We start from the raw sequence: 27,588 nt of genomic DNA on the forward strand, positions 1-27,588 counted from the left end.
CAAATAAATATTTTTGGTTTGTCTTGAGACACAGAATAGCCCACAATAAAATTTAGAATGCATTACTTTTGTTGCTTTCGAAATACAACAAACAAATGAACAACAAAGACAGATCATAAAGAAAATCGTCGACATTCGGATATAAATTGCAAATTTCCAATCTGGTAAATTAAATAATCATCTCTAAGTCAGTCCGCATGTCAAGACGAAAACTACAGTTTAAAACGCCTACACATCACGTTGAGAGAAAGTATAGCCATCATATAAGATCATGCACTTCATGCTCAATGGAAAACAGAGTACTCACGTCTTTGACGTAATGGACTTCGTCGACGTGGTACATCCCCTTGAAGGTGTCCAGGGTGGGGAGCTTGCCCATCCAGATGGCGTACTCTTCAGGCATGTAAGGCACGAACAGCAGCGACTTGGCCGTGTGGACGTCCACGACGCCGTAGCATCCTGGCTCCTTCACGCCGAACGCCCACTGGAAGAATGGCTCCTGCAAACACAAAGTTTACAATTGATATGTTATTGTTTAGTAATTGACTACGTGAACGTCTTCGCTAAGGACATGATCTTTGAAACCAATTTAACACGTTCGGTCATTTTAGTTCACATGCTTTACTTTTACGTATTGCTGGATGCCTACATAACAAGGCAAAGTTTGTAGTATCTTGTTTCCTTTTTCATATTGATTGCTTGTTATCACGGGTATCTAAAATCATCTATTTAATTAGAAATAAAAAAAAAGATTGCAATCCATTTCACTACATGAAAAGTGCATACTTCGCCAATTTTGAATCAGTTATTAGATATGGAATTACTGTGTGGGTAGGGTAACAGAATAAAGGAAAATTTATTATTATAGGAAAAGGTAATTCGAATTAAAAAAAACTGCAAAGTTCAACCTCTCCGTAGATCACTGTTTGCAGATTTAGGATTTTGTAATGTATGTATTTATTAACACTACAATTGGGTATACACCCGGTGGCAGTGATATAATATACAATAATACCATTACAAACAATAATTCAGGAATAAAAGAAAAACAAAAGAAATAAAATAAACCTAAATTTATTTCTAACTATAAATAAATAGATACAATAAACTATAAATAAAAACTATTCTATAATAAAGCCTAACAATAAGCAAAAGTAAACGTAACTTATAAGTACTTCTATTTCACCCAACTATTACCAATTTAAGTAATTACATATCCCCTTAATTAATTACATATCCCCTTAATTAATTACATATCCCCTTAATTAATTACATATCACCTTAATTAATTACATATCACCTTAATTAATTACATATCAACTTAATTAATTACATGATACAGCTTAGATAATTATACTGCACCTACAATAACAGTGTGTAATTTATGTATTTTTTATGTTTTAATTTGAATGCATGATTGAAGAGTGTGATCCCAAAACGTTTTAAGTCCATTTTTATGAAAGGACTGGGCTAGTTTTTTTATCCACTGGTCTACCGTCTGAGCGAGTTGAAGTGACATGCACAATAACACAAACTTTTAGACAGGGATTAACGTTGTTTTGGAAGAAAAGCTTACAATATAATGATAGAGGTTTGAAACATTATCACATATAAGTATATATCATAAAAATGATCAAATGGACTGAGCGAGTTTTAGAATCCTACTCTTCAATTCTTTAGATCATTTCAGTCTCAGAAGTGACCAACAAAGTTTTTTTTTACTTGGTTATTTAACAACGTTGTATCAACTATTTAGCGTCGATGGAATTGGTGATAGCGAGATGATATTTGGCGAAATGAGGCCGAGAATTCGTCATATATTTTCTGATATTTGCCTTACGGTTGGAGAAAACCTCGGAAAAAACTCAAACAGGTAATCAGCCAATGCGGAAATCTAACTCGCGCCCGAGCAGAGAAGCGCCTTAGCCGACTGAGCTACGACGGTGACTCCCAACAAAGTTATAAGACAAGGCTTAGGAACAAAGTTCATCTTCCATATTTGAAGTTGAGTAAGATTCAGAATAGTCACTTAGCCTATATCTTGGTCCAAAATTATAAAATAAACTGTCTGATAACCTAAAATTATTAAGTATTGTTGTTTTTAAATCCATAATTCATAAATGGCCAGTTTTAAATGCTTTATATTGAATTGATCAGTTTTTTAGATTTTAAAAGCATTTCATTTTTCATTTCATTTATTATATTCCATAGATCTTATATTAGCAATGAAGCTTTAGGATGTGGAACAAGCCAAAATTGTACAAAATTACAATTACAATTTTTGCAAATTTTTACAATTTTTACAACTTTTACAATTTTGCAATTTTCTACAATTTTTTTTTAAATATTTTGTTGAGATGTAGTGAGAAGAGGTGAAGCCCGAGGATTCGCCAAAAGATTACCTGGCATTTGCCTTATGGTTCGGGAAAACCTCGGAAAAACCCAACCAGGTAATCAGATCAAAGGGGATGAAATGAAGTGAGGACGAGTTTTAGATTTCAAAATGTATTATAAGTGTGAGTTTTTAATGTAATATAATATGTTTTTATAATGTTAAAAATTGAATTTTACACGTTTTAACACAAGTTTGTATTCGTTAGTTATAAATGCATTCTATCTATGAATTTTTAAATATATTAAACATTTGCAGTATTATTGCTATGTAGTACGTATGTAACCTTCTAGGGGCCTATCTGTATTTAAGTTTGACACTGTCTATTGCCAGTATGGAGCTTAATAACAATAAAGATATCACACTACAATACATATTAGAACTCAACGTGACAAGGTATTCCCCTTCCATTATGTAAACCTAACAGTTGACATGCACTTTGACTATTTTGCTTCATCATTTTCTAAGTTCGGTCAGTAGAACTGTGACTCCAGAGTGAGACAAGTGAACAAGAGGCTTGGAGGCCACTGATTCAATCCTTTAAAGAACGAGCGCTTGTGTACATTTTCATTTATCACGTTCATTCATCACATTGTATTTGAAGTCAATACGTCGGAATGTCATAAATGCAATTTGATAAAGGGAAACGAACTGGGATGCGACTGATCTTATGAACCTCGTTAATGGTTAAAGTCTCTTTTAGTCATAATGCTTAAAATATGTTTACTACAAAGCATAAAGGAAGTTATCTGACTTCTTTTGAAAGAAGGCAACACAGTTAAAACATATTATGCCTTTTGAAGCTATTTTGAATGCTAATCGCAACGTTAACTCGTTTCGGATATTTTTATTCATAAATAGAAGCGCACAAAAGATTAAGTTATCGCCTGTGCCTTAAAATACCAGAAAATACGCGAAGTTTATGATAAAACCTTATTTTAAAACAGTTGCCGTCCTTGAATGATAGATGTATGACTTCAGTTTACATCACTACTCCAATAAAAAGAATGATATGAATACGCTGAACTAACATCATTTGTTTCCTTATCTAAGGAGCGAAACAACCCACCATTCACTCTCTGAATTTCACAAGCTCAAATACAATTATGACTCTTTGTTAAAGTTAATTAAAGTAATGATATGGCGTTGTTAGAAGAGGAGATGATACTAAAGGATATGTTACTGGAGCTAAATGTCAGCTGTGAGCAGTATGGGATGAAGATAAATGCCAACAAGACGAAGACCATGGTTTTTTTATTTTATTAGGTTATTTTACGACGCTATATCAACATCTAGGTTATTTAGCGTCTGAATGATATGAAGGTGATAATGCCGGTGAAATGAGTCCGGGGTCCAGCACCGAAAGTTACCCAGCATTTGCTCGTATTGGGTTGAGGGAAAACCCCGGAAAAAACCTCAACCAGGTAACTTGCCCCTACCGGGATTCGAACCCGGGCCACCTGGTTTCGCAGCCAGACTCGCTGACCGTTACTCCACAGGTGTGGACAAGACCATGGTTGTCGCAAGAAAAATACAGAAGGTAAACTTGCAAATTCTATATTGAAAGTTTATTGTTTCAGTCATTGACTTTACTGTTGTGTATGTTTTAGGTGTTAACCTTTACATTTTAAGTTACAAGACGTATAAACGTTTTCGTTGAACAGTATCAACATCTTCAGATACGAACAATCAATTTTGCAATATCATTACTCTCTACATTCTCTACACATATAATACATGTTTAATGGCATCCGGGGATAAAATCTGTTAAAATAATATAATTATAAACACATTAATATTCTAATATTCAAATTTAGGTGCCCCTAATGTCAACATTTAAAAGTGTACATATAATGCACAATAGAAATACGTTTGCAAGTCTTCACATGTGGGCTGGATTAATAATAACATAATATTGTGAGGCTAGAAATAGGGTTAAATATAAAATTGAACTGACTATATATCATGTTGTATTACACATGTGAAGATTTGCAATTACAATGTTGTATTAAAATATGTAAACGCATTTCTATTGTACATTATATGTACACTTTTAAATGTTGACATTAGGGGCACCTAAATTTGAATATTAGAATATTAATGTGTTTATAATTATATTATTTTAACAGATTTTATCCCCGTATGCCATTAAACATGTAATGTATGTGTAGAGAATGTAGAGAGTAATGATATTGCAAAATTGATTGTTCGTATCTGAAGATGTTGACACTGTTCAACGAAAACGTTTATACGTCTTGTAACTTATAATGTAAAGGTTAACGCCTAAAACATACACAACAGTAAAGTCAATGACTGAAACAATAAACTTTCAATATATATAATTTATTTCAAGAAATAGTCTGCCCAGGCATCCTGGGTTGCCAAAAACACAGAATAACACACATATAAGAATAGTAATGATTACAGTAGGATAGATGAGCCAAATTTAAATGTGAACTAGGAGCTTAAGCTTAAGAAATAATAAATTTGTACATATATTTGTAACAATCACACACTAACGAATAGAAAAGGGGGGGGGTATTATGATATTCCGTATAAATGATTTTTCAGAATTGCCACAGACCCTTTAATGGTTGAAGTAATTATTTTTGGAATGATGTCATGGATTCCAAATGTTTTGATAGTGTTTACAGTTGATCGTGGGATGGTGCCCCTCGCTCCGATCATTAAACCATGTACTTCCCAGGTGCCTTCCATCTGATATTTTTCTCGAAAATACGGAATAGTAGGCTCATAAATTTGTTGTTTTTCTTTGTTGACCTCGGATGGTTGGGTATGGCTCATCTCAAATCTAACAGTTGGGTCCAGTATAAAGCCTTTACTATTAGTCTTGTCTAGAGCCACGATGTCCGCTCTTCTAATTCCGCCGCCTTCAGACGCAACGCAGTGCACCTCTTCATGGACCTCGAAGGATTTGTTTCTAAGGGCTTGTGCTATTAGTTTTCGGATGTTATGATGGCGTGAATTTCTCAGGAGTTCTCCATGCTGACAGGATCCTAGGACGTGTGCTAAGGTTTCAATCTCGTTGCAGTATCTGCAACGGATACAGACTTTTCTGAAAATTTACATAAAATGAATTGTAAAATATTGCAAATTCTAAATGAGACAGTAGAGCAAGTGAACAGGTTCAAATACTTGTGATGTACTATACCTGGTAAGGTTTATCTTGTCTCAGTAGCAAAAAAACCAAGTCCCTTCAAATGAGGGTGGAGATTATAGGAGGGTTGTAAATTTTCAGGATTCCTTTCAAAACCTTGTTATTGTACAGGCTGCCGGAACTCAGTTTCTTGAAAGACAAGCTCAGTGACGGAACTACACAGTACGAAGAGAGATATTTTGTTATTTTATTTTGTGCTAAGAATGTATCAACTAGTCCCTTCCGCCACTGGATGGATGGACGGCATCGCTCCACTCCCCCATCGCCATAACAACATAGACGAAGTAAAACATATCTCCTTTCTCTTTTCACAGTGAGACAAGATACATCACACAGCCTTTATAAGCAGTAACATGAGCTGCTGCCAGGAAGTCAAAAGTAAAATAGCAATGGCCAAGAAAGCTTTTAATAGAACAAGGAGCATTTTCTGCGGGCCTGTGGAAAAGGAACTAAGGAAGAGACTAGTGAAGTGCTTTGTGTGGAGTGTGGCAGAAACATGGACATTACAACGAAGTGAAGAGAGTGTCTTGTATTTGTAGTATTGTATTGCTTTGTATTGTATTGTATTGTATTAATTATGTTATATTCATAGCACTGTAGTAATTTTTTATCATACTGGTTGAGTGGAAGAGAAGGCCGAATGGCCTTAACTCTGCCAGTTAAAATAAACCATTATTATTATTATTATTATTATTATTATTATTATTATTATTAAGAGAAGCGAATAGGAGCATTTGAAATGTGGATAAGGAGAAGAATGGAGCATGTGAAATGGACAGACAATAAGAAATGAAGCTGTGTTGGAAAGAGTGGGTGAAGAAAGAATGATGCTGAAACCGATCAGGAAGAGAGAAAGGAATTGGTTGGGTCACTGGCTGAAAAGAAACTGCCTACTGAAGGATGCACTGGAAGGAATGGTGAACTGGGGAAGAGTTCGGGGCAGAAGAAGATATCAAATGATAGACGACATTAAGATATAATATGGTTCATATGAGGAGACAAAGAGGAAGGCAGAAATTAGGAAAGATTGGAGAAAGCTGGGTTTGCAGTGAAAGACCCTGTGCTTGGGCAGAACACTAGATGACTGAATATATGGAAAGCTTTTTTCAGCCTTAGTTACAGAAATATTAACAGGAAACTAATCGTGCAAAGTTCGAAAAAATATAATAGTACATTATGCAACGAGCCTATAATGGTAGTAATTAAGACGCGAGTATGTTTATGAAACGAGCGCAAGAGAGTAAAATAAACATTAATCTTGATATAACCTTGAAATTGATTTAGACATTGAAAAACGAGATGACAAATTGAATTTATTTGAATATTATTTACAATTAACGCTAATTATTATAGTAACAAAACATAAACTTCTGCGACAGTATTGGATTTCCAGCCTCCGTGACGTTTCGCTAGTTGTCTTTCGATTGCATATCCGAGAACAATCGATACTTGCGCTTTCATATTGCTACAATGGTGTTTTCTGATTGGTGGAACACCTGAACTTTAATGAATAGGTGTATTTTAATGAGGTCCATTAAAGGGCTGCTACCAGGTTGTTAATTACTACATTTCGGCATGATCGAGCATAAAGATTTTTGTGCGAGATCGTGCGTATTTGCTTGTTTTCCGCACAGAACCAATCCGCGGTAAGTGTGAAATACCACATTCAGTATTCCCAACCTAACACACATAACAATTTCCCTCTTCTTACCGCTTAAGCGCGACATTCATTTTACTGCATTAGGCTTTTAACATATTATTTTTAGAGATGTTTAACATAGTAATAATTATAAATTGAAAACTTACCACTGCAATTTCACCTAAATTGCAATGTTAATTATTGTTTTCAAATATATGCAAAAATTAAATAAAGTCTACTACTCCACGAAAATTAATGCATTCCTGATACAAGTAACATTAAGGAAGCCGTGAAAAAATCAACGAGATTCCAGATGCCGATGTTATTACTGCAATATGTTATATAAATAATATTGTTAAAATATTAAAATGAAAAATAAATCATTACATAACCTCACCGTGTTTTAAGTTCGCATTTATAGACTGGGGGGAAAAAAAGACAGACATATATCACGGCCTGCTGGAGTATAGTAAACACAGAAAACATTTTATAGCAACAATGTTGAAGAAAGATATTTTGGTTTTCCGAAGTTGCCGTCATTAAACAGAAACCAACATGGAGATTTCATTGCAAATAATTAGAAATTCGTCTTTCAGGTATGTAATAAACGATCTTCGCACAAAATAAAGTACGATACACGAGCGGTATGTTTGTTTTCATGTTCGAGGAAAAGATTGAAAAAGCGAAACGTAGTTGAGCTTTTTCAATCTTTTCCTCGAACATGAAAACATCAACATACCGCTCTTGTAACGTATATTACTATTATGAAATATGAAATTTTACAAACATATTATGAAATATGAAACATTTTTGGCATTAATTGCATTCCGGATACCGTGAGAATCCTTGTTTCCATACCGCTAGCAGGAATGGCTTAGAGTATAATATTTCATACTTTGTCTGCCTCTAATAATATCACGGTTGCTAATTGCTTAGCCACAAATTTCACAGATGTTACGTTAGGCTTTTTTTCTTTGTGGGAACTCTATTCTGTGAGACAAAAAGGAATCATCTGTCTTTCCTACAGCTGGGTCTAGGATATAATATACCGTCGCTTTGCTGTAGAAATCAAGGAACGTTAATAACTTCATATTTGTGTTTGTGGAAATTTGCGTTGTTTAAAGTTTTTTTTTTCCACTCATGCAAGTAACCACGCATGACCTTTCAACAACATGCGACTGACTGCCTCTCAGAATGCGCCTATGAAGTACATATTTGCAGGAATAAGCTAAAAGGACGCTGTTTTCCATGGCGGCGCTTTTAAAGCTTGATGACGTCAAAGGGAATTAAAAACACGTCTCTCTCTCTCTCTCTCTCTCTCCCTCTCAAGCTCGTCGGCATCACGGTGTCACTGATTCTTATAAAGAAGTGCTTTGCAAGAGAATTAGGTCATCGGAACGGCGTTGAATAGAAAGGATCCATGTGGAACAGAACGTCTGCAGTTGCGCGACAAGTGGAAGAAGCTGTTTGCCCTGCTTTGTTAACGATGTTTCCTGCCAAGATCCGGTATTAAAGGATTAGAATTCTAGATTCTGTGCTCTATGGGATGCTGCAGATTACTCCATGATCAATCGGTACCGGCCAAACTGTGAGAAAATGAAATGGGACGGACTTCACTGCCCAACGACCAATGTTCATCAAAGTCCTCGCCATCGGTAGGACTTTGAAGGTAATATACAGGATGATTCAGGAGGATTTATCGTCCCTTACGGAGCTGTTGTCTGGAATTCTGTTACTTCTACTGATACAGTTAAACTGGAAATCATCCGAAGAAGATTTATGTCCCTATATTGTGCTTTTAGGTTTCTACCAAATTCATCTGTTTTCAATTATGAGCGTACTTGAAAATATTTTAACTCTTCTAGCCTTTATGCTAGACGCCTTGAACTTGACTACTTATTCTTTTGTAAGGCCGTGAAGGGTGATATTGATTGTGAATTCTTCATAAGCAATATCTACCTTCGGGTCCCTTTGAATGGTTTAAGATTAAAAAAAAATATATATATATACCTATAAGCCGAAATCTCTCTCTCTCTCCAGTTGTGAGATGCATGAAAGCTGCCAATTTACATTATATTAATTCAGATCCATTTAATGTATAGTTTGTTGTTTGGTTATTCTTATATTAAGTACACACATCAAAATCACATTCATTTCAATTCATTCATTCCTGTTGTTTTTGAGCTATTCTGTATCATGTATTTTGCAGTTATCTATTAATTTTGTCATTATTGTTTATTTGTATTTGTCTCTAATTTTAATAATAATTTTATGCACTTTTTTGTAATTCCTTGTTTCACTGTTAAACTTGTGCCAATTTTTATCTTGCGCTGAACTGTTATTGGCCCCAGGCTATTGAAGAGCACAATAAATATTAGTAAATAAATATATTATTATTATTACTATTATTATTATTATTATTATTATTACTTCCCTAAAATTTAATTATTTTCTTAGTAATGTCATAATTACTAAAAAAGATTGTATTAGAGATCTTGGTGTCTTGCTTGATTCAAAATTATATTTCCATGATCATGTGCAATATATTTATAGCCATTCATTAAGAATACTTGGTCTAATTAGATCTATAACTTATTCTTTTTCTACTCCTATGTGTTTATTAATTTTTATACTATACATTGGTTAGATCCAAGCTTGAATATGCATCTGTTGTATGGAACTCCATTACTTCCACTGACTCGGCTAAATTGGAGTATATTCAAAGAAAATTTATTTCCTTGTGTTCTTATAGATTTTTACCAAATTCCGATTATAAATATGAGATTAATTGCAAATATTTCAATTGCGGTAGTTTATTTACCAGACGTCAGGATCTTGATTATTTATTCTTTTGTAAAGCCATTAAGGGTGATATTGATTGTGAATCATTCGTAAGCAATATCAGTCTTCGTATTCTTGCTAAGGGTTTAAGATTTCATAAAATGTTTTATAATAGGAATTCTAAATCTCTCTCTCCGGTCTGCAGATGCATTAAATATGCTAATTTGCATGGATTGAACTTGGATCCATTTAATGTGAAGTATTTGAGTTTTTATCTCAGTTTTATTAACTTATGCTATTTTTTTAGATATGTATAATAATATTCTCATTGCATATCTTTGTAATACTACTTATATGATTCCAGTCTTCATTTATATGATTTCATTAATTCATTTGTAATTCATTTTATTTAATTGCCATTATTTTAATTATCTCATTGTACTAATTTTAATAATTATTTGTGTGCATTGTTTTTTGTTATTTATTAATTTTGTCATTATTGTTTAATTGTATTGGTCTGTAATTTTCATTATTATTTTTATGCACTTTTGTTATTCCTTGTACACTATAAATCTTGTGCTAACTTTATCTTGTGCTGAACTCTTATTGGTCCCAGGCTCTTGTACAGCACATTAAATATTAGTAAATAAATAAAATATTAGTAAATAAATAATAATAATAATAATAATAATAATTATTATTATTATTATTACTATTATTATTATTATTATTATCACTGCCATTTCTATCATTCATTCTCATCATCATTTTTTCTGTTCTGTTTTGTTTTGTTCTGTTTTGTATCTTGTGCTAAACTGTAATTGGCCTTGCGCTGTTTTTGCACGTAAATAAACAAATAAAGAAACAAACAAATACATAAATAAACAAATAAACAAACAAATAAATAAACAAATAAACAAACAGATAGATAGATAGATAGATAGATAGATAGATAGATAGATAGATAGATAGATAGATAGATAGATAGATAGATAGATAGATAGATAGATAGATAGATAGATATTATTATCAATATTATTATTATTATTATTATTATAAATAGATAGATAGATAGATAGATAGATAGATAGATAGATAGATAGATAGATAGATAGATAGATAGATAGATAGATAGATAGATAGAGATATATTATTATTATTATTATTATTATTATTATTAGACGCCTCCTAAAAGTAGACGAAATATTTGTAAGTCATATATACGAAATTTAATCCCATTCGCTGTGCACAATTCATATTCCGACATTTCAGATTCCATTATTTTTCTTCAGCGTCGCAGTAAAAGCACGGCAACCATCTTGTTGTTTACGTAGCGACGGCGGGATCGATTAGTTAAAGGCGCGCACCGGTTTGTTATTACGGACACAATGATGCCCCACAGCGCCTGCGTTCCGGAAGCGAGGAAAACAAACATGGACTGGAATCAGAGCGATTCTTATATATATTTGTTACCGGAAACGAGCCCTACTTCCAAGTCGGTGTACAAAAAATCTAAACAAACTCAGGAAGACTGGAGTTTACTGAGGAGCAGGAAAAACAACAACGCGCGTGGAAGTTGAAGGCTAGGACACGAGAGGATGTTCAATTAAAGAACATTCAATGTACAGTAGGCTATGTTAAACGTGCGTCGCTTAGATTTACTACAAATCTTCTGAGTAGACCTAAAATTGTAACACAAATGCTATTTTGTTTCTTTTGAAAAGGAAGTAAAAATAAAGTCAGACGTTTACAATTTGCCTAAAACTAAACCTATTCACAGTAGGCCTACTCTAAAATGGTGCTTAGAATTGTTATATTTTAGTCTAGCATAAAACAGGATTACTTAATTATGTATACGGAAACTCTCTTTTAATCAATATTTCTTTATACGTAAGCTCCTTAATATGCTAGATTATGTGTTGTATTTAAATGTTACTATTAATATTACTACTGTTATTTTTTATTTTAGTGGGTTATTTTATGACGCTGTATCAACATCTCAGGTTATTTAGCGTCTGAATGAAATGAAGATGATAATGCCGGTGAAATGAGTCCGGGATCCAGCACCGAAAGTTACCCAGCATTTGCTCGTATTGGGTTGAGGGAAAACCCCGGAAAAAACCTCAACCAGGTAACTTGCCCCGACCGGGATTCGAACCCGGGCCACCTGGTTTCGCGGGCAGACGCGATGACCGTTACTCCACAGGTGTGGACACTACTGTTGTTATTATTATTATTATTATTATTATTATTATTATATGAAAGCATGTCACTCCTAGTAGTGTGCGAGAGAAGGCCTCATGGCCTTAACTCTACCACAATAAATAAGTAAATTATTATATTAATTAATTAACTAACAAAATGAATTAATTAAAAATAAACAAATAAATAATTACAGGGTGATTCAATGACTATGTTATAAACTTTTATGGGTGATAGAGGAGACAATTATCAATTACTTTCATGTAAGAACCTAGTACGTGCGGAAACGTTCCGTTTGGTAGTTGCAAGACTAGATATTATGTCAGTGTAACCAGCTAGAATCGAACTCAAGGTCATCCTTTATAAGTTTGACTGCAGACGACCTGGTTCCTGCAAACGTTGGTGATTTCTCATAAACATAGGATAAGATAGCTGGAATCGTAAAATATATTTTGACTCATTAAACCTCGCAACTTGCCGACATGCATTTCAATTATGGAAGAGAAAAAGGAAATGCATGGAAAGTTGCAAGGTTTAGTAAGTCAAATTATCAGTTACGATGCCAACTAGCTTACACCATGTTTATGAGAAATCACCAACGTTTGCAACAACAGTCGTCTGCAGTCAAACTCCAAGAGGATAGCCTTGAGTTCGATTCTAGCTGGTTAGACATACTAACATATCTAGGCTTGTAGCTACCAAACGGAACGTTTCCGGGCATAGGTTCCTAAATTTCAATTTAATTAAATTTTATTTATTTATTTAATACTTTACACTTAAGCTACATTAGGCATTGCAGCCCGAAAGAGCAAAAGCTCGTGCTCAGGCGCAGTTCAGATCAGTTATACAAAATATATCACAAAATTAAGAGAGTTCATTGAGCACAATAACATTAATAAGAGGTAAAATAATACAGCATGTAATAATAGGGTCTATATACAAATAGAAAATACAAAAGTACATAAATATTAGAGTATCAATTTTTAACTCAATTAGCTTAAACAATTAAATAATTAATCTGATTTGTTTCTTATATCTATGTGTGTTAAGTGTACTTAGCCCAGGATAATTCATTATATATTTTGGGTCCAAAATTTCTGCTGTGTTTTAATCCAGCACTTCTGTGGCATTTGGGACTATTTAGAAAGAAACTGTAGTTTTGTCTCGTATGGTATTCGTGAGGATCAAATTTAAATTTATTGTGGTTTTTATGGAAGTAAATCAGCAATGTCTGTTTATAAATTTGTTCTAGATTTGATACACCAAACTCCTGAAAAATTAATTTTGTTGGGTAATCAAAAGGTTTATATAGACAAATTTAGATAATTCTTTTTTGGAGAAAATTTAAAGGATAGAGTTGTTCATAATTGTCTCCTCTATCATCCCTAAAAGTTTGTAACATAGTCACTGAATCACCCTGTATATACAGGGTGTTTCAAAAATAGAGGGCATAATTTCAGGTATGTATTCTCGATAAGTAGACAGTACGAAAAGTTCATTACAACAGATGTCCGGAAATGCTTGATTTCCGAGTTATGGCCTTCGAAACGTTTTTCTTCCCGCAGGTAGTTGTCTTTACAACAGATGTTCAAAATGTCCACCTCCTGCTAAAATGTCCACCTCCTGATTGAATACAGGCCTCACATCGATGTCTCATGGCCCTGCGGACACGATCCCAAATTCCAGGAGTATTGCGTATTTCCTCACAACCTGCCCCAATTCGATTCCGAAGGGATTCCATGTCAGGCACCGGAGACGAATACAATAATGATTTTAAATGGCCCCACAAGTAGAAATCAAAAGGGTTGAAATCAGGTGAGCGTGGAGGCCAAGCAATTGGGCCACCTCTACCTATCCATCGATTAGGGCACCTCTCCTGGTACAAACGACGAGCCAGCGCAGCATTGCCGTCCGCCTACCGTACATGAAGTGCACTTCTGCCAGCTCCTGATTTCAGTACATGTCGCAAGTACAACGCCAAACACAACACTCAGTGTACTCTTCGCCTCGGAATCAACTGTTAGAGTGTCCTCTATTAATATCTTCTGTCACGGCACCTATCTGCGGGAAGAAAAACGTTCCGGTGAATATCACTGTTTTGAGGGCCATAACTCGGAAAGCAAGGATTTTCGGACACATGTTGTAATGAACTTTTTGTATTGTGTCTACATGTGGGGAATACATACCTGAAATTATGCCCTCTATTTTTGAAACACCCTGTATAAATTAATTAACAAACGAATAAAAGAGTCTGTAACAGGTCACATGGCCTAGTACATGTTTGGATGATGATGATGATGATGATGATGATGATGATGATGATAAATAAATAAATAAATAAATAAAATATTTAAATTTCACCTGAGAAAAATATCTCAAATGCTCCAGAGTTTGGAGCACGAAGTTCTTCCTATATCCGCCCTATACCCAAAACTTAACTCTGGCATATTTTTACTATTTTAAATGACTGATGAAATGAGCGAAAGGTGGAGAGTGTTGGTTAAATGACGAAGGGAAATGGGAGTACCTCGAGAAAAATCCTATCAAAAACATCTGCTTATTCATTCCCCTTGACCAGACCACTCCAACCGATCTGAACATCTCACACCACGTGACAAATTCAGATCACCGGACCAATCACCTTATTTTTCGCCCACGTTGAATTTTGACAATGAATAGTATACAAAGTTGAAAATGTAGTTAAATAAAACGCCATCACCACCATCTGGAATGAAACAAAAACGTTTCAAGTGCATGGATTTTAACGGCATTCGCAATGTGAACTGCGCTGGGACATCTGATTTTATGAAACACAGTACACTGGACACAGCATGTGGGAATGTGTAGATTTTATGAAGCTAACAGTGCAGCGCTCGTTTTTACGATGATGTTGCATTAGGAAGCTGTTCTCTGCACATCGAAATGAGTTGCAGCTGAGTTATAAATACTGCTGTAACAACGATGACACTGAAGTTTACAGCATGCTGTGGAAATCCCCGCCATCCGTCACACCGCGGTGAGAAGTGGAGCATATTGATCTAGTGGGAAAGGCTCATTCCACCCCTTCGCGCTGTCGCGACTCCTGTAGGATACCTTTTCACGCTACAACAGCAAAAGCAGTGTGACACGAATGCTCAGCGCCGCCCAGGCTGCAGAATCGTAGTGACATCGCCAAGGACACGAACCCACGAACGTGTGCTTTCAAGAAAGTATTGTCATCCTTGATGACTTAGAAGGGATAAGATCCCTAGCATGGCTTCCTTCGAGAGGAAGTAGAGTTGAGGGTCAAGTGCAGGAGTAGATCTTTAAGTTACGTCAAGCAAATAATTCTGTCCATAAGAAAAAGTTCGAAGCAAAATCTATAAGACATGTTGAGCTTCAACGTTCAATAATTACTGTTGTTGAGTAAACTAAAATAAACTAACATAACCTAGCTAACATAACATAACCTAACCTAAGCTACAACTACCTAACCTAACCCAAAATAACCCAACATAAACTAACCTAAGCTTTAATAACCTATCCTAACCTAACCTAACCTAATTTAAAATAATATAATTTAATCAAAAATAACCTAATCTAGCACAAAATAAACTAACCTAAGCGGAAATAACCTACTCTATAATAACCTAACCTAACCTAAAATAACATAACCTAACTCAAAAAAACCTAACGTAACTAACATACAGTTTTAAGTACTGAAAAAAATTGGTCAAATTCAATTATTTTTCTCAGTAATTAATAAAATTGTAGTCATGAAATTTTATATATTCAATATACGCTGTTTCTATTGTAGAGACCTTACTATTTTGAAATTTAGTAAAACTGTTACCGTTACGGGTTATTAAAAATACAAACTGGCAGCAGTAACTTTTTTCAAAGTATTTAAAATATTTTTAAAAGTATTTTTGACCTAATGACATAAGAAAGGACTTTAAAATAGGAATTAAAATAAAAAAATAATATTTCTAGTGAAGATATTTCATATTTTCTTCATATGGAATTCAGGAATACACAGAAAAAAGAATCACTCAGAAATACTGATATTTGTGTAAATTATTAGAGAAGCGGCATTTCAATGTACAAAACGCAGCTGCCATTTTGAACTGCTAATTACCCTTAACGTCAATAGTTTCACTAAATCTTCAAATAGTACAGGGTGGGCCTACAATTGCAGAAATAACATATATTGAGCATATAGGCTACAATTCAAGTTTATTCATTGCTGACAAAAAAAATGAATTTCACTAATTTCTCAGTACTTAAAGGTGTACGTCCTCCCTTAGAGCATTACAAGCCGGAAGGTTGTGAGATCGATTCCCGATGGAGTCATGAATTTTCTCCACTGGACCCTAAATGGAAGTCTTGATTTTGCGACATATTATATATAAATAAATAAAAATGGAAGTGGTGCAAGATATTCCTAAAGCCTGGTTAAATCATTCCTTAAACGGTTTCTATGATCGAGTGACACATTGTAAAGCAGCTGAAGGCTACCAATTTGAACACATAATTTAGAAGGTGAGCAATTTTTGTTTTGTTTTTGTTAAGGAAGGAGTATTTTATTATTTTAATATTCGATACACTTTTCTGTTTTCTTGACTTAGCAACACTGAATTTGTAAAGAAGTATCGAGTGTGGGTACTTTTTGAAAAGCTCTTAATGAGCACTATTCAAATATATATATATATATATATATATATATATATATATATATATATATATTGGATGTTCCATTTAAAATAAGAGAGTTGGAGTTACTTCCGGTTAAACCGGAAGTAGAAAAAACTCGGTAATACCATTATTGAGTTCTTAGTATATGATTATCCTCACATACCAAGTTTCATGTCACTGAACCGAATGCTTCAAAAGTTATTTAGGTGGTGCGGGACTTTTAACTAACCTGTATATCATTTGCAGTTTCTTGAATTTTCAGCATTTTTAATTATAATGTTTTCTCTAATATACTGGGTGTTCATTTCAAAGTGTGTCATGACGTCACTGTTGTGAGTCAGCGATTTGAAGCGAGTTTCAACTTTTATGTCAGAGAAGTTGCCTATTAATCAAGGCGTTCAATCTGAACTTGAGAACGTGTACGGTATAACTTGAATGTCGTAGCAACAGATGGCGGTCTGTAAAGTCTGTGTGCTACCATAACCTCTTTCGAACTGTGTTTTGCGCGGGCAAGTCTTACGCAGGGTATTTGTTATGATCGATTGCGTACGGCAACATTCCACAACACAAATCAAATGCTCCGTGTCCATGTTGACCGTCGAAGTTAATGTCAAGAAATACGTAAGTAATCGTCTTAACCCTCTCCCCATATCCCGACAGTAAGAAAAAAACTCACCTCAGTACGTGTTTCCAAACAGTTCACATTCTTGCCACTACTGGCGTTACCATACGTATCGGTAAGTAATCTTCAGAATGAACGCCGTACTTGCTAGGCAACTTCTCTCGCATTTAGGTAATACGCCTCTGCGGAAGTGTAGGAAGATTGAATTCTCTAGGCTCATCGGCTAGCCACATGACGACATACAGCGAGTCATGACACATTTTGAACTGAACACCCAGTATGGTACATTATGCCGATATATAAGTCATATTAATTTCTTATTGCATTTCCCCCTCCATCTTTTATTTCAGTGTTTGTGAATAATAAATACATAAAACTCATTACAAGATATTGTTGCGTTCCCTGTAAGTCTCGTTTTGAGTCTGCGAAGCTTCACCAGACAGGCTAATCTGTCTTGCATGATTCTGGGCCGCCATCTTGTTATTTACCTCGAGAATTCATTTCATACATATCATTTCCATGCGCCAGCGTGCTCTGTGAAATTGATGCAGCGATGCAAGAGCGACGTCTGGAATCCCACACATATCCAATACCGAGCGCATTCAAACAAGCGTCTGACATAGCAACCAACGCCCACGCGTCTTCGAACTTCTATAGAATACAAGAGACCACATGCAAATCGTCTTGTGTATGGGCGAAAAGTATTAAGACTTTCAGCCCTGAAGGAAGTCTGCAAATTTCAACGACTGCTTGAATTTTTTTACAATTGTAGCGCTCTTCAAATTAAGCGAGAGAAATAATAATAATAATAATAATAATAATAATAATAATAATAATAATAAAAAAACACGGAAATTCTACTTGAAGCAAGTAAAGCGATAGGGTTGGAAGTAAATCCCGAAAAGACTAAGTAGGCCTATATGATTATGTCTCGTGACCAGAATATTGTACGAAATGGAAATATAAAAATTGGAGATTTATCCTTCGAAGAGGTGGAAAAATTCAAATATCTTGGAGCAACAGTAACTAATATAAATGACACTCAGGAGGAAATGCCTGAGGAGAAGCTTTTGTCATCTAGTCTGCTGTCAAAAAATCTGAAAGTTAGAATTTATAAAACAGTTATATTACCGGTTGTTCTGTATGGTTGTGAAACTTGGACTCTCACTTTGAGAGAGGAACAGAGATTAAGGGTGTTTGAGAATAAGGTTCTTAGGAAAATATTAGGGGCTAAGAGGGATGAAGGTACAGGAGAATGGAGAAAGTTACACAACGCAGAGCTGCACGCATTGTATTCTTCACCTGACATAATTAGGAACATTAAATCCAGACGCTTGAGATGGGCAGGGCATGTAGCACGTATGGGCGAATCCAGAAATGGATATAGAGTGTTAGTTGGGAGGCCGGAGGGAAAAAGACCTTTGGGGAGGCCGAGACGTAGATGGGAGGATAATATTAAAATGGATTTGAGGGAGGTGGGATATGATGGTAGAGACTGGATTAATCTTGCTCAGGATAGGGATCAATGGCGGGCTTATGTGGGGGCGGCAATGAACCTCCGGGTTCCTTAAAAGCCAATAAGTAAGTAAGTAATAATAATACTAATAATAATAATAATAATAATAATAATAATAATAATAATAATAATATTTATTTGTCAGAAACCAATGCACAAGGCCTGAATATGACATCGTCAGGTTTGATAATGGGTGGTAAGAATAAACATGAGTAGGCCTATATAGTATATACTGGACTTTTTTTTAGTAAATGCTCTTGTTAGTAAGAATAAAAACATTTGAGTACCTACTCATTTTTGATTGCATATTCATAAGTTGGAAGCATAGTAGAATATACTCAAGCGTCTATCTTGTACAGAATATATACTCATGCTTGATAAGAATAAAAGCTACTATATTCTCATATTTATAAGTTCGTTCTCATGTTATTCTGAGTATGGTTTGTAGCAGGCTCAATTCTAAGTATTTGTTGCTTTGTGTTCAGTTTAAAGTTAAATAAAAAAAATGGCATAATTTATGAACGATGTAGTACCTCATGGAAAAATATAGAAAAAGACGTGAACTTCAGAAGCCTTTAACGCTTCACAAAAGTGAATGTGAAATTGGTTAAACACGTATTTGTTATTCATAAAAAACATTTTATTTATTTATTTATTTATTTATTTATTTATTTATTCATTCATTTATTTACGTATTTATTTATTTATTTATCTACTTATTTATTTATCCATTATCAAAATTTACAAAAAGCAAAACACTAACCACTATAGCATGCCGATAGCATGTGAAAGTCTATAAAAAACTGAGCATACGGTGCAATCTAGTCAAAGAGGATAGGTAACACGAGTATATACTAAGTTTTAAACGATCAAGAAGGCTGTAGATATGAGTATATATTCGCGTTAGGTAGAATGTCTTTATTCTTACGAAAATGAGTATGTTTATTTATTTATTTATCTATTTATGTCCATAACAGGGCAAAGCCTAGTGGTTACGAGTATATAATCACAGGAAATGCTCATACTCATAAGTATAAACCTTGAGAAAGTGCTTAAGCTTTATTCTTACTACCCAATATACACACGCACACATACACTCACACATGCACAAACAAATAAACTTAGCACAAATAAATATAGACAAATAAACAAATAATTATAAGCAAATGAACATACATAGGCAAATAAACAATCACTGAGAAATAAGCAGAGTATGATGTATGTTAACACATTTATACAAGGACAAAAGAAATAATTAAAATACAAAGAGAAAAATTAAAATATAAAGAAAGGGTCACATTTCTAAAATACAATATTTACATCACACTCCATGAATTCATTCACTCAATATAGAGGTCTGTTCAGCAAACAAACAAACAGTATACAGAAACAAACAATGTTGTGAGCATGAGGTCGAGATTTCGGTTCTCTGAAGCTAGAGAAACTGGGTTTAAAGTAAAAACTTCATTCTTCACAGGCATTTGTTCCCTGTATAAAGATCAGGGGATTTCACATAAGTATAAAGTTGGGAGTGAAACATCACTTTTGAAGAGGTATCTTTAAACTTTTGGTAGAGACTTTAGGCTTATTCTATCCGTTAGTATTTGCGTGTATTTAAAAAAATAATTATAAGAAAATATAATGTGAATATAAATAATTCCGGAACTGAATTATTTAACAATAATCTTTAGATTCATGGTCTTCGGGAAATGCTTTATGAAATGGGATAAAATTTAAGCATAACTGCTACCGAAAAGCATACGTGTCTCTCCTTCATGCTTCACTTCGTGGAGTAAAGTTTCCTCTCTACTTTTCGTGGTAATTAATTCCAGAGGTTAACCTATTTCCAGTAAGTACTAAAGTGCTCATTTTCGCTGATAATAGACTGCATTGTCTGGTAGTCCGAGTGGAATATGATAATGGGAGTAATTATACCACAGTAACCCTGACACCAAACAGGTTCACACCGCCTTCTGCTGTGGAAGTAGGACTGCAGGTCCGAACTGTGAGAGCGGCCAGATGTTAAGAAAATCAAAGCATTTATTAACGTCCCTGTAAATCGGACACCGAAATTATAAAAGGGATTTAATGAAATAAAGACACAGTTCTCATCGAACGTAGCGAATATTTATGCATTATCTATACTAATAATAAATCTGTAGCCGAAATTTTTCTGGTAATTTTCGATTTTCCAAAAATAATTGGTCCTAACATATATAATTAACCACCCTGAAACCGAAAATCGCTTTTTTGAAATTTTTGTTTGTATGTCTGTCTGTCTGTCTCTATGTTTGTTACCTTTTCACGCGATAATAGCTGAACGGCTTTCGATGAAAATTGGAATATAAATTAAGTTCGTTGTAACTTAGATTTTAGGCTATATGGCATTCAAAATACATTATTTAAAAGGGGGGTTATAAGGGGGCCTGAATTAAATGAATCGAAATATCTCGCTTATTATTGATTTTTGTGAAAAATGTTACATAACAAACGTTTCTTTAAAAATAATTTCCGATAAGTTTTATTCCTTGAAAAATTTTGATAGGACTGATATTTAATGAGATAAATGAGTTTTAAAATTAAAATAACTGCCATCTAAGACCGTGTAATGTATTAAAAAACAAATGACTTCGTCTATAAGGGGCCTTGGACAGCAACAATCGAAAGCTATGAAAGATAGCCTACAGATAATGTTTCTGTGTTTGTATGAAGTAATGTTGGAAGCTAAATTAACCGATTTGTATAATTATTAATTCACCATTGGAAAGTGTAGTTTCTCTAGATGGACATAATGCTATAATGTTATTACAGTAACTTGTGAGTGAATTGAGGACAGGTAAGATTAAAATAGCTTCTTATGCACAGAAAACTTGATAGGCTACTCTGTACATTCGTTTCCTGTATTTCCTAAAATAATTTTTATGACCAAATAAGTGATCTCTGGGTCAAAATGATCGCATTTTAATTATGCAAATACAATTTAAATTAAGTAACATAATAAACGATTTATCCTTATATCAAACACGAATGTTCCCTGGATCAAATGTCCTATTTTAATTATGTAATTGCTTTATATTTATTTCTATCGGGTGCAGCGGAGCGCACGGGTACGGCTAGTACTATAATAAAAAACACGAGCTATAAAAACTGAACAGAATCATGAAAAGAAACTATTTTACAAACTCTAAGTATAAACTCTATAGGAACACGAAATGATCTTTGGAAGAAAGGTAGGTAGTTTTTATGTTACGGAAGAATGTACTAGGAACAATTACTTAAGACGACCAATTTTCTCTCATTCCTTAAATTGTTAGTGCTACTGATATCAACTGCTTGATTCATTGTGTTCACTGATTGTTGGTGTTAAACGATTTATGATTCCATGTTGAATCTTTCGTACACTACTTTTAACACTTGAATATAAATAATTGAATAAATGGCGATCTTACTCGTGTTAATTATGTAAGCATGTGTGGCTTACACCTATACCGGTGTTGCTTGACACCATCCTCAGAGCCTACTAGATCTCGGCGCTATCTCAATTTCGCTGCCTGTTGTGGGGGTGCGTTCGTGTGATGAAGAGTTGTGTCAAATAGTGTGTGTTCTGAAATTGACCTGTGTGTTGAGAATTTGATTAGGGTGTGTTTTAGTATGTCTGTATATTTCATATTGTTCTAGTGTGTTGAGTTGTGTAGGATTCATCTACATCTACATATGCCGAACACATAACTAATGCTAACCACACATACAATAACATAAATACAGACATGGAAATCCTACACATACAACCCAAAAACCAAAAACTCAACACACTAGAACAATATGAAATATACAGACATGCTAAAATACACCCTAATCAAATTCTCAACACACAGGTCAATTTCAGAACACACACACTATTTGACACAACTCTTCATCACACGAACGCACCCACACAACAGGCAGCGAAGTTGAGATAGCGCCGAGATCTAGTAGGCCCTGAGTATGGTATCAAGCAACACCGAAACAGCTGTAAGCCACACATCTTACATAATTAACACTAGTAAGATCGCCATTTAATCAATGATTTATGATTGATGTTCATAACACTACTATTTTATAATACTGACTCAATGATTCGTTATGTTCGGTTACTAACTCAACAGCTGACTCGATGATTCCTTATGCTCACTGACTGAAGCACTGGTTCGTGATGTTTCAGTGAATGGTCCGCGGTGGTCGATAATGTTTATTGATTTGTGTGTAAATTCAAGACTAATGGTCCGGGAATATCTGGTCATGATCTTATTTTTGCCGAGTACTCTCTTCAGTGCCCAAAAAATGCAGCTAAGGTAATTACTTACAGAGATCTAAAAGGCATTGACAACGACCAACTAATTTCTGACGCCCTACAAATGCCATGGCATACTATTTTTAATTTAATCACAGTTGACGAAAAAGTTGCCATCTTTAATGACATGGTAATACAATTATTCGACAAACATGCACCTTTAAAGAAGAGACGTGTCACTCACCGACCTGCCCCATGGCTGAATGACAGTATTCGTAATCTTATGACGTCACGTGACGCTGCTTTCCGGAAGTACAGACACAACAAATCTGCCGAAAACTTTAACAACTACAAAAAACTTAGAAACAAAACCACACAAAGCATTAGGAATGCTAAACGCCGTCACGCCCTGAGTCTCGTCGACCCGTCCATTCCCCCTCGGTGTCTTTGGAATAACTTACGTGATATGGGAGTAGGGAAGAAAGCATCAGAAGCTGAAGTTATAAACATACCGCTTGATAAACTCAATGAATACTTTACCTCACCTCCCACTATACGACCTGAAAAACAGTCAAAACGAAATACAATTAATACTCTCCTAGCTAATCCTCCACCTTCTCGCGAAAAATTTTTCTTCTCGCACATTACTGATTCTGAAGTAAGAAGGGCTCTTAAAAGCATTAAATCTAAAGCACAAGGCTCTGACAACATAAGCATAGTCTTTATCAATAAGTTAGTTGATATCGTGCTTCCTGTAATAACCCATATTTTCAATTCTTCAGTTATCACGTCTGTTTATCCGCAACTCTGGAAAACAGCTTTGGTACGCCCACTTCCTAAAGTAAATTCACCTACTTCTGCAAAAGACTATAGGCCAATCTCCATTCTTCCCGTTTTATCTAAAGCTCTGGAACGCATCATTCATAAGCAGTTGTCAGACTACCTAATAGAATTTAATCTTTTAGACCCTTTACAATCAGGTTTCAGAAATGGCCATAGCACTTCTACTGCTTTGTTGAATGTTACTGAGGACATACGCGCAGCCATGGATAAACGACAGGCTACTGTACTAGTTTTATTGGACTATAGCAAAGCCTTTGATTCTGTTGACTTCGATCTACTATTAACTAAACTACAAACGCTACACCTTTCTGATAGTGCTATCACCTGGATGTACTCCTACCTTACTGGCCGCCAGCAGCGTGTCATATCTAATAATCGTTTCTCATCCTGGCGTACTGTAGATACAGGAGTTCCTCAGGGATCAGTATTAGGCCCCTTGCTCTTCTCTATTTATATAAATGGAATTTCCAACTCATTTAAGCACTGCAGATATCAAATATATGCAGACGACGTTCAATTGTATATTTCAGCCCGTCCCGACGCACTAAACGATAGCATTAATAGTCTGAATGAAGATCTTGATTCCATCTCTTCCTGGTCTCAACAATTTGGGCTTAACCTAAACGCATATAAATCACAGGCTATTCTGTTCGCGAACCGTAGATTAATTCCTGAAGTCAACGACCTGAATATTCCACCTGTGAAACTGAATAAACAATCATCCCATTTAGCTCTACCGTCAAAAATCTCGGAGTACATTTCGAATCTAATCTCAATTGGGATACGCATATTAAATATACATGTAAGAAGGCATTCTCTATTCTCCATTCACTAAAAAGATTGTATCATTATCCAACTAAATTAAAACAGACGCTGGTACAGACACTCATTCTACCTCACTTCGATTATTGCGACGTTTTGTTCAGTGATCTCAGGATTGATTCCGCTCAGAAACTACAGCGTGTTCATAACGCGTGCGTCCGCTTCATTTGTAATGTTCGATACTATGATCATATCTCACCTTCTTTCAAGAAGTTATCGTGGCTTAGGTTACATGAGAGGAGAAATCTGCACTCACTTTCTCTCTTATATCGAATTATGCACTCTTCATCCCCCTGTTATTTATTCGCTCGATTTCATACTCTCTCTCGCTATCATAATATTAATACTCGATCACAACGCGATAACACGCTAGAAATTCCACTTCACGCATCGTCTCTGTATTCCTCATCCTTCACTGTTGCTACCTCTCGTCACTGGAACTCTCTGCCGCCTGAAGTCAAGGGCTGCCGAACATTGAATTCTTTCAAATCCAAGTTAGAAAATTATCTTATGACGAGTGGCCAAACTAACTTACTATTATGACAAGTGTTGTATTGCATGTTTCCACGTATTCACATTTTTTTATGTTCTAATGATATTCAACTTATTTTATATTTTTGTTTTCATATTTTCCGATAATGTTATATCTCTAATGTGATAAGTTGAGCTATATATAATCTTAATTTTCCTTATTGTGTGTACTTAGAAATATTGTACTCACTGTATACTTTGTACTGCACTATTTTATTACTACTATTAGTATTATTATTATTATTATTATTATTATTATTATTATTATTATTATTATTATTATTATCATCATCATTATTACTATTCTTAATCTTATTATTATTATTATTATTGTTATTATTATTATTATGAATAATTGTCTTTTTTTTGTATGCCTCATTTATTTTGACCTGCTGTTCACATATTATTATGCTTTTTTCTTTCTTTCTGTATGTTATATATTATGTCTGATTTCTTCTTATTTGTTGTTTATTTTTTATTATTATTATTATCTTATTCAGTTTTGTGTGTAAAATTGTAGTGTAATTTGTAAATTTGTAGTGTTTTTGTAACGCAGTCTTTACTCCTGGTTGAGTGTTAGAGAAGGCCGTATGGCCTTAACTCTGCCAGGTTAAATAAATCATCATCATTATTATTATTATTATTATTATTATTATTATTATTATTATTATTATTATTAATGGTGATGTTGACTGATTGAATTACCGATTGAATAAGTGATGATATTGAGTAATTGATTTTTACTGATTAATTGGATAATTAATTATTCTGGTTGACTGATGATGTTAACTGGACGATTGTTGATTTACTGAATCTTTGATGATGATGATGATGATGATGATGATGATGATGATGATGATGGTTGGCTGATAGATGATTACTTCGACTGGCCCATTGATGATTTCGACTGAAAATTTCTGCTCGTCGACTGATGATAATTTCGACAGACTGATTGAAGATGACCTCGACAGGTTGATTGACGATTTTGACAGGTTGATTGACAATGATATCGACAGACTGGGACTGAAGCCGGATGATCGGTCTATGGCGAGTCCTTGGCATCAACCCCTTTGATTTGATTACCCCCCTTTGATTTGATTACCTGGTTGGGTTTTTCCGAGGTTTTCCCCAACCTAAAGGCAAATGCCGGGTAATATTTTGGCGAATCCTCGGACCTCACCTCATCTCACTACATCTCGCCAAAATATTGTAAAAAAATTGCACAAAATTGTAAAAATTGTAGAAAATTACTAAATTGTAAAACTATAAAAATTTGTAAAAATTGTAATTGTAATATTGTAAAATTTTGACTTGTTCCACTTCTTAAAGCTTCATTGCTCATGTAAGATCTATGGAATAAAATGAATGAATGAATGAACGATGATTTTGACAGGTTGACTGACAATGATATAGACAGGTTGATTGACGAGGATTTCGACTGATTAACGATGATTATTTCGACAGCTTGACTGATTATAATTTCCACAGGCTGACTTTTTATGATTTCCACACGTTGACTCATGACTTCCATAGGTTGACTGATTATGACTTCCACAGGAGAATTTCGACTGATTAACGACGATTATTTCGACAGGTAGACTGATTATGATTTCCACAGGTTGATTGGTGATAATTTCGACAGGTTAATTGATGATAATTTCGACAGGTTTATTGATTACGATTTCCACAGATTAATTGATGATAATTTCGAAGATTCATGAGGATTTCGACAGGTTTATTGGTGATGATTTCCACAGATTAACGTATGATAATTTCGACATATTAACTTATGATTATTTCGACTGATTATGGTTTTGACAGGTTCACTGATGATGGTTTCGACTGATTAATTGACGATGGTTTCGATTAATTGACTGATACTTATTTCGACCCTTGATTGATAATGATTTACACTGCTCGATTGCTGATGATTTCGACTGATTTATTGATGGTTATTTCGAATCCTTGATTAATAATGATTTAGACTGATTGATAATGATTTCGATGGGATGATTCATATGATTTCGACTGGTTGAATTATTGATAACTATGTTAACTGATCGATGATGATTATGATTATGGGATTGGATAGACTGATGCTGACATTGACTAATTCAT

General features: G+C 34.5%; 1 protein-coding gene across 2 annotated transcripts in view; it reads right to left on the reverse strand.

The window, feature by feature from the left end:
• Nucleotides 1-27,588, reverse strand: part of Dip-C (dipeptidase C) — an 894,313-nt gene that overhangs the window by 491,047 nt on the left and 375,678 nt on the right. For both annotated transcript variants that reach the window (XM_069825325.1, XM_069825323.1), the window contains exon 3: nt 308-499. In XM_069825325.1, coding sequence (XP_069681426.1) covers nt 308-499 — 192 coding nt within the window. The remainder of the gene's footprint in view (nt 1-307; nt 500-27,588) is intronic.

The sequence above is a fragment of the Periplaneta americana genome, chromosome 5 (assembly GCF_040183065.1).
Source record: "Periplaneta americana isolate PAMFEO1 chromosome 5, P.americana_PAMFEO1_priV1, whole genome shotgun sequence".
Lineage (NCBI taxonomy): Eukaryota > Metazoa > Arthropoda > Insecta > Blattodea > Blattidae > Periplaneta > Periplaneta americana.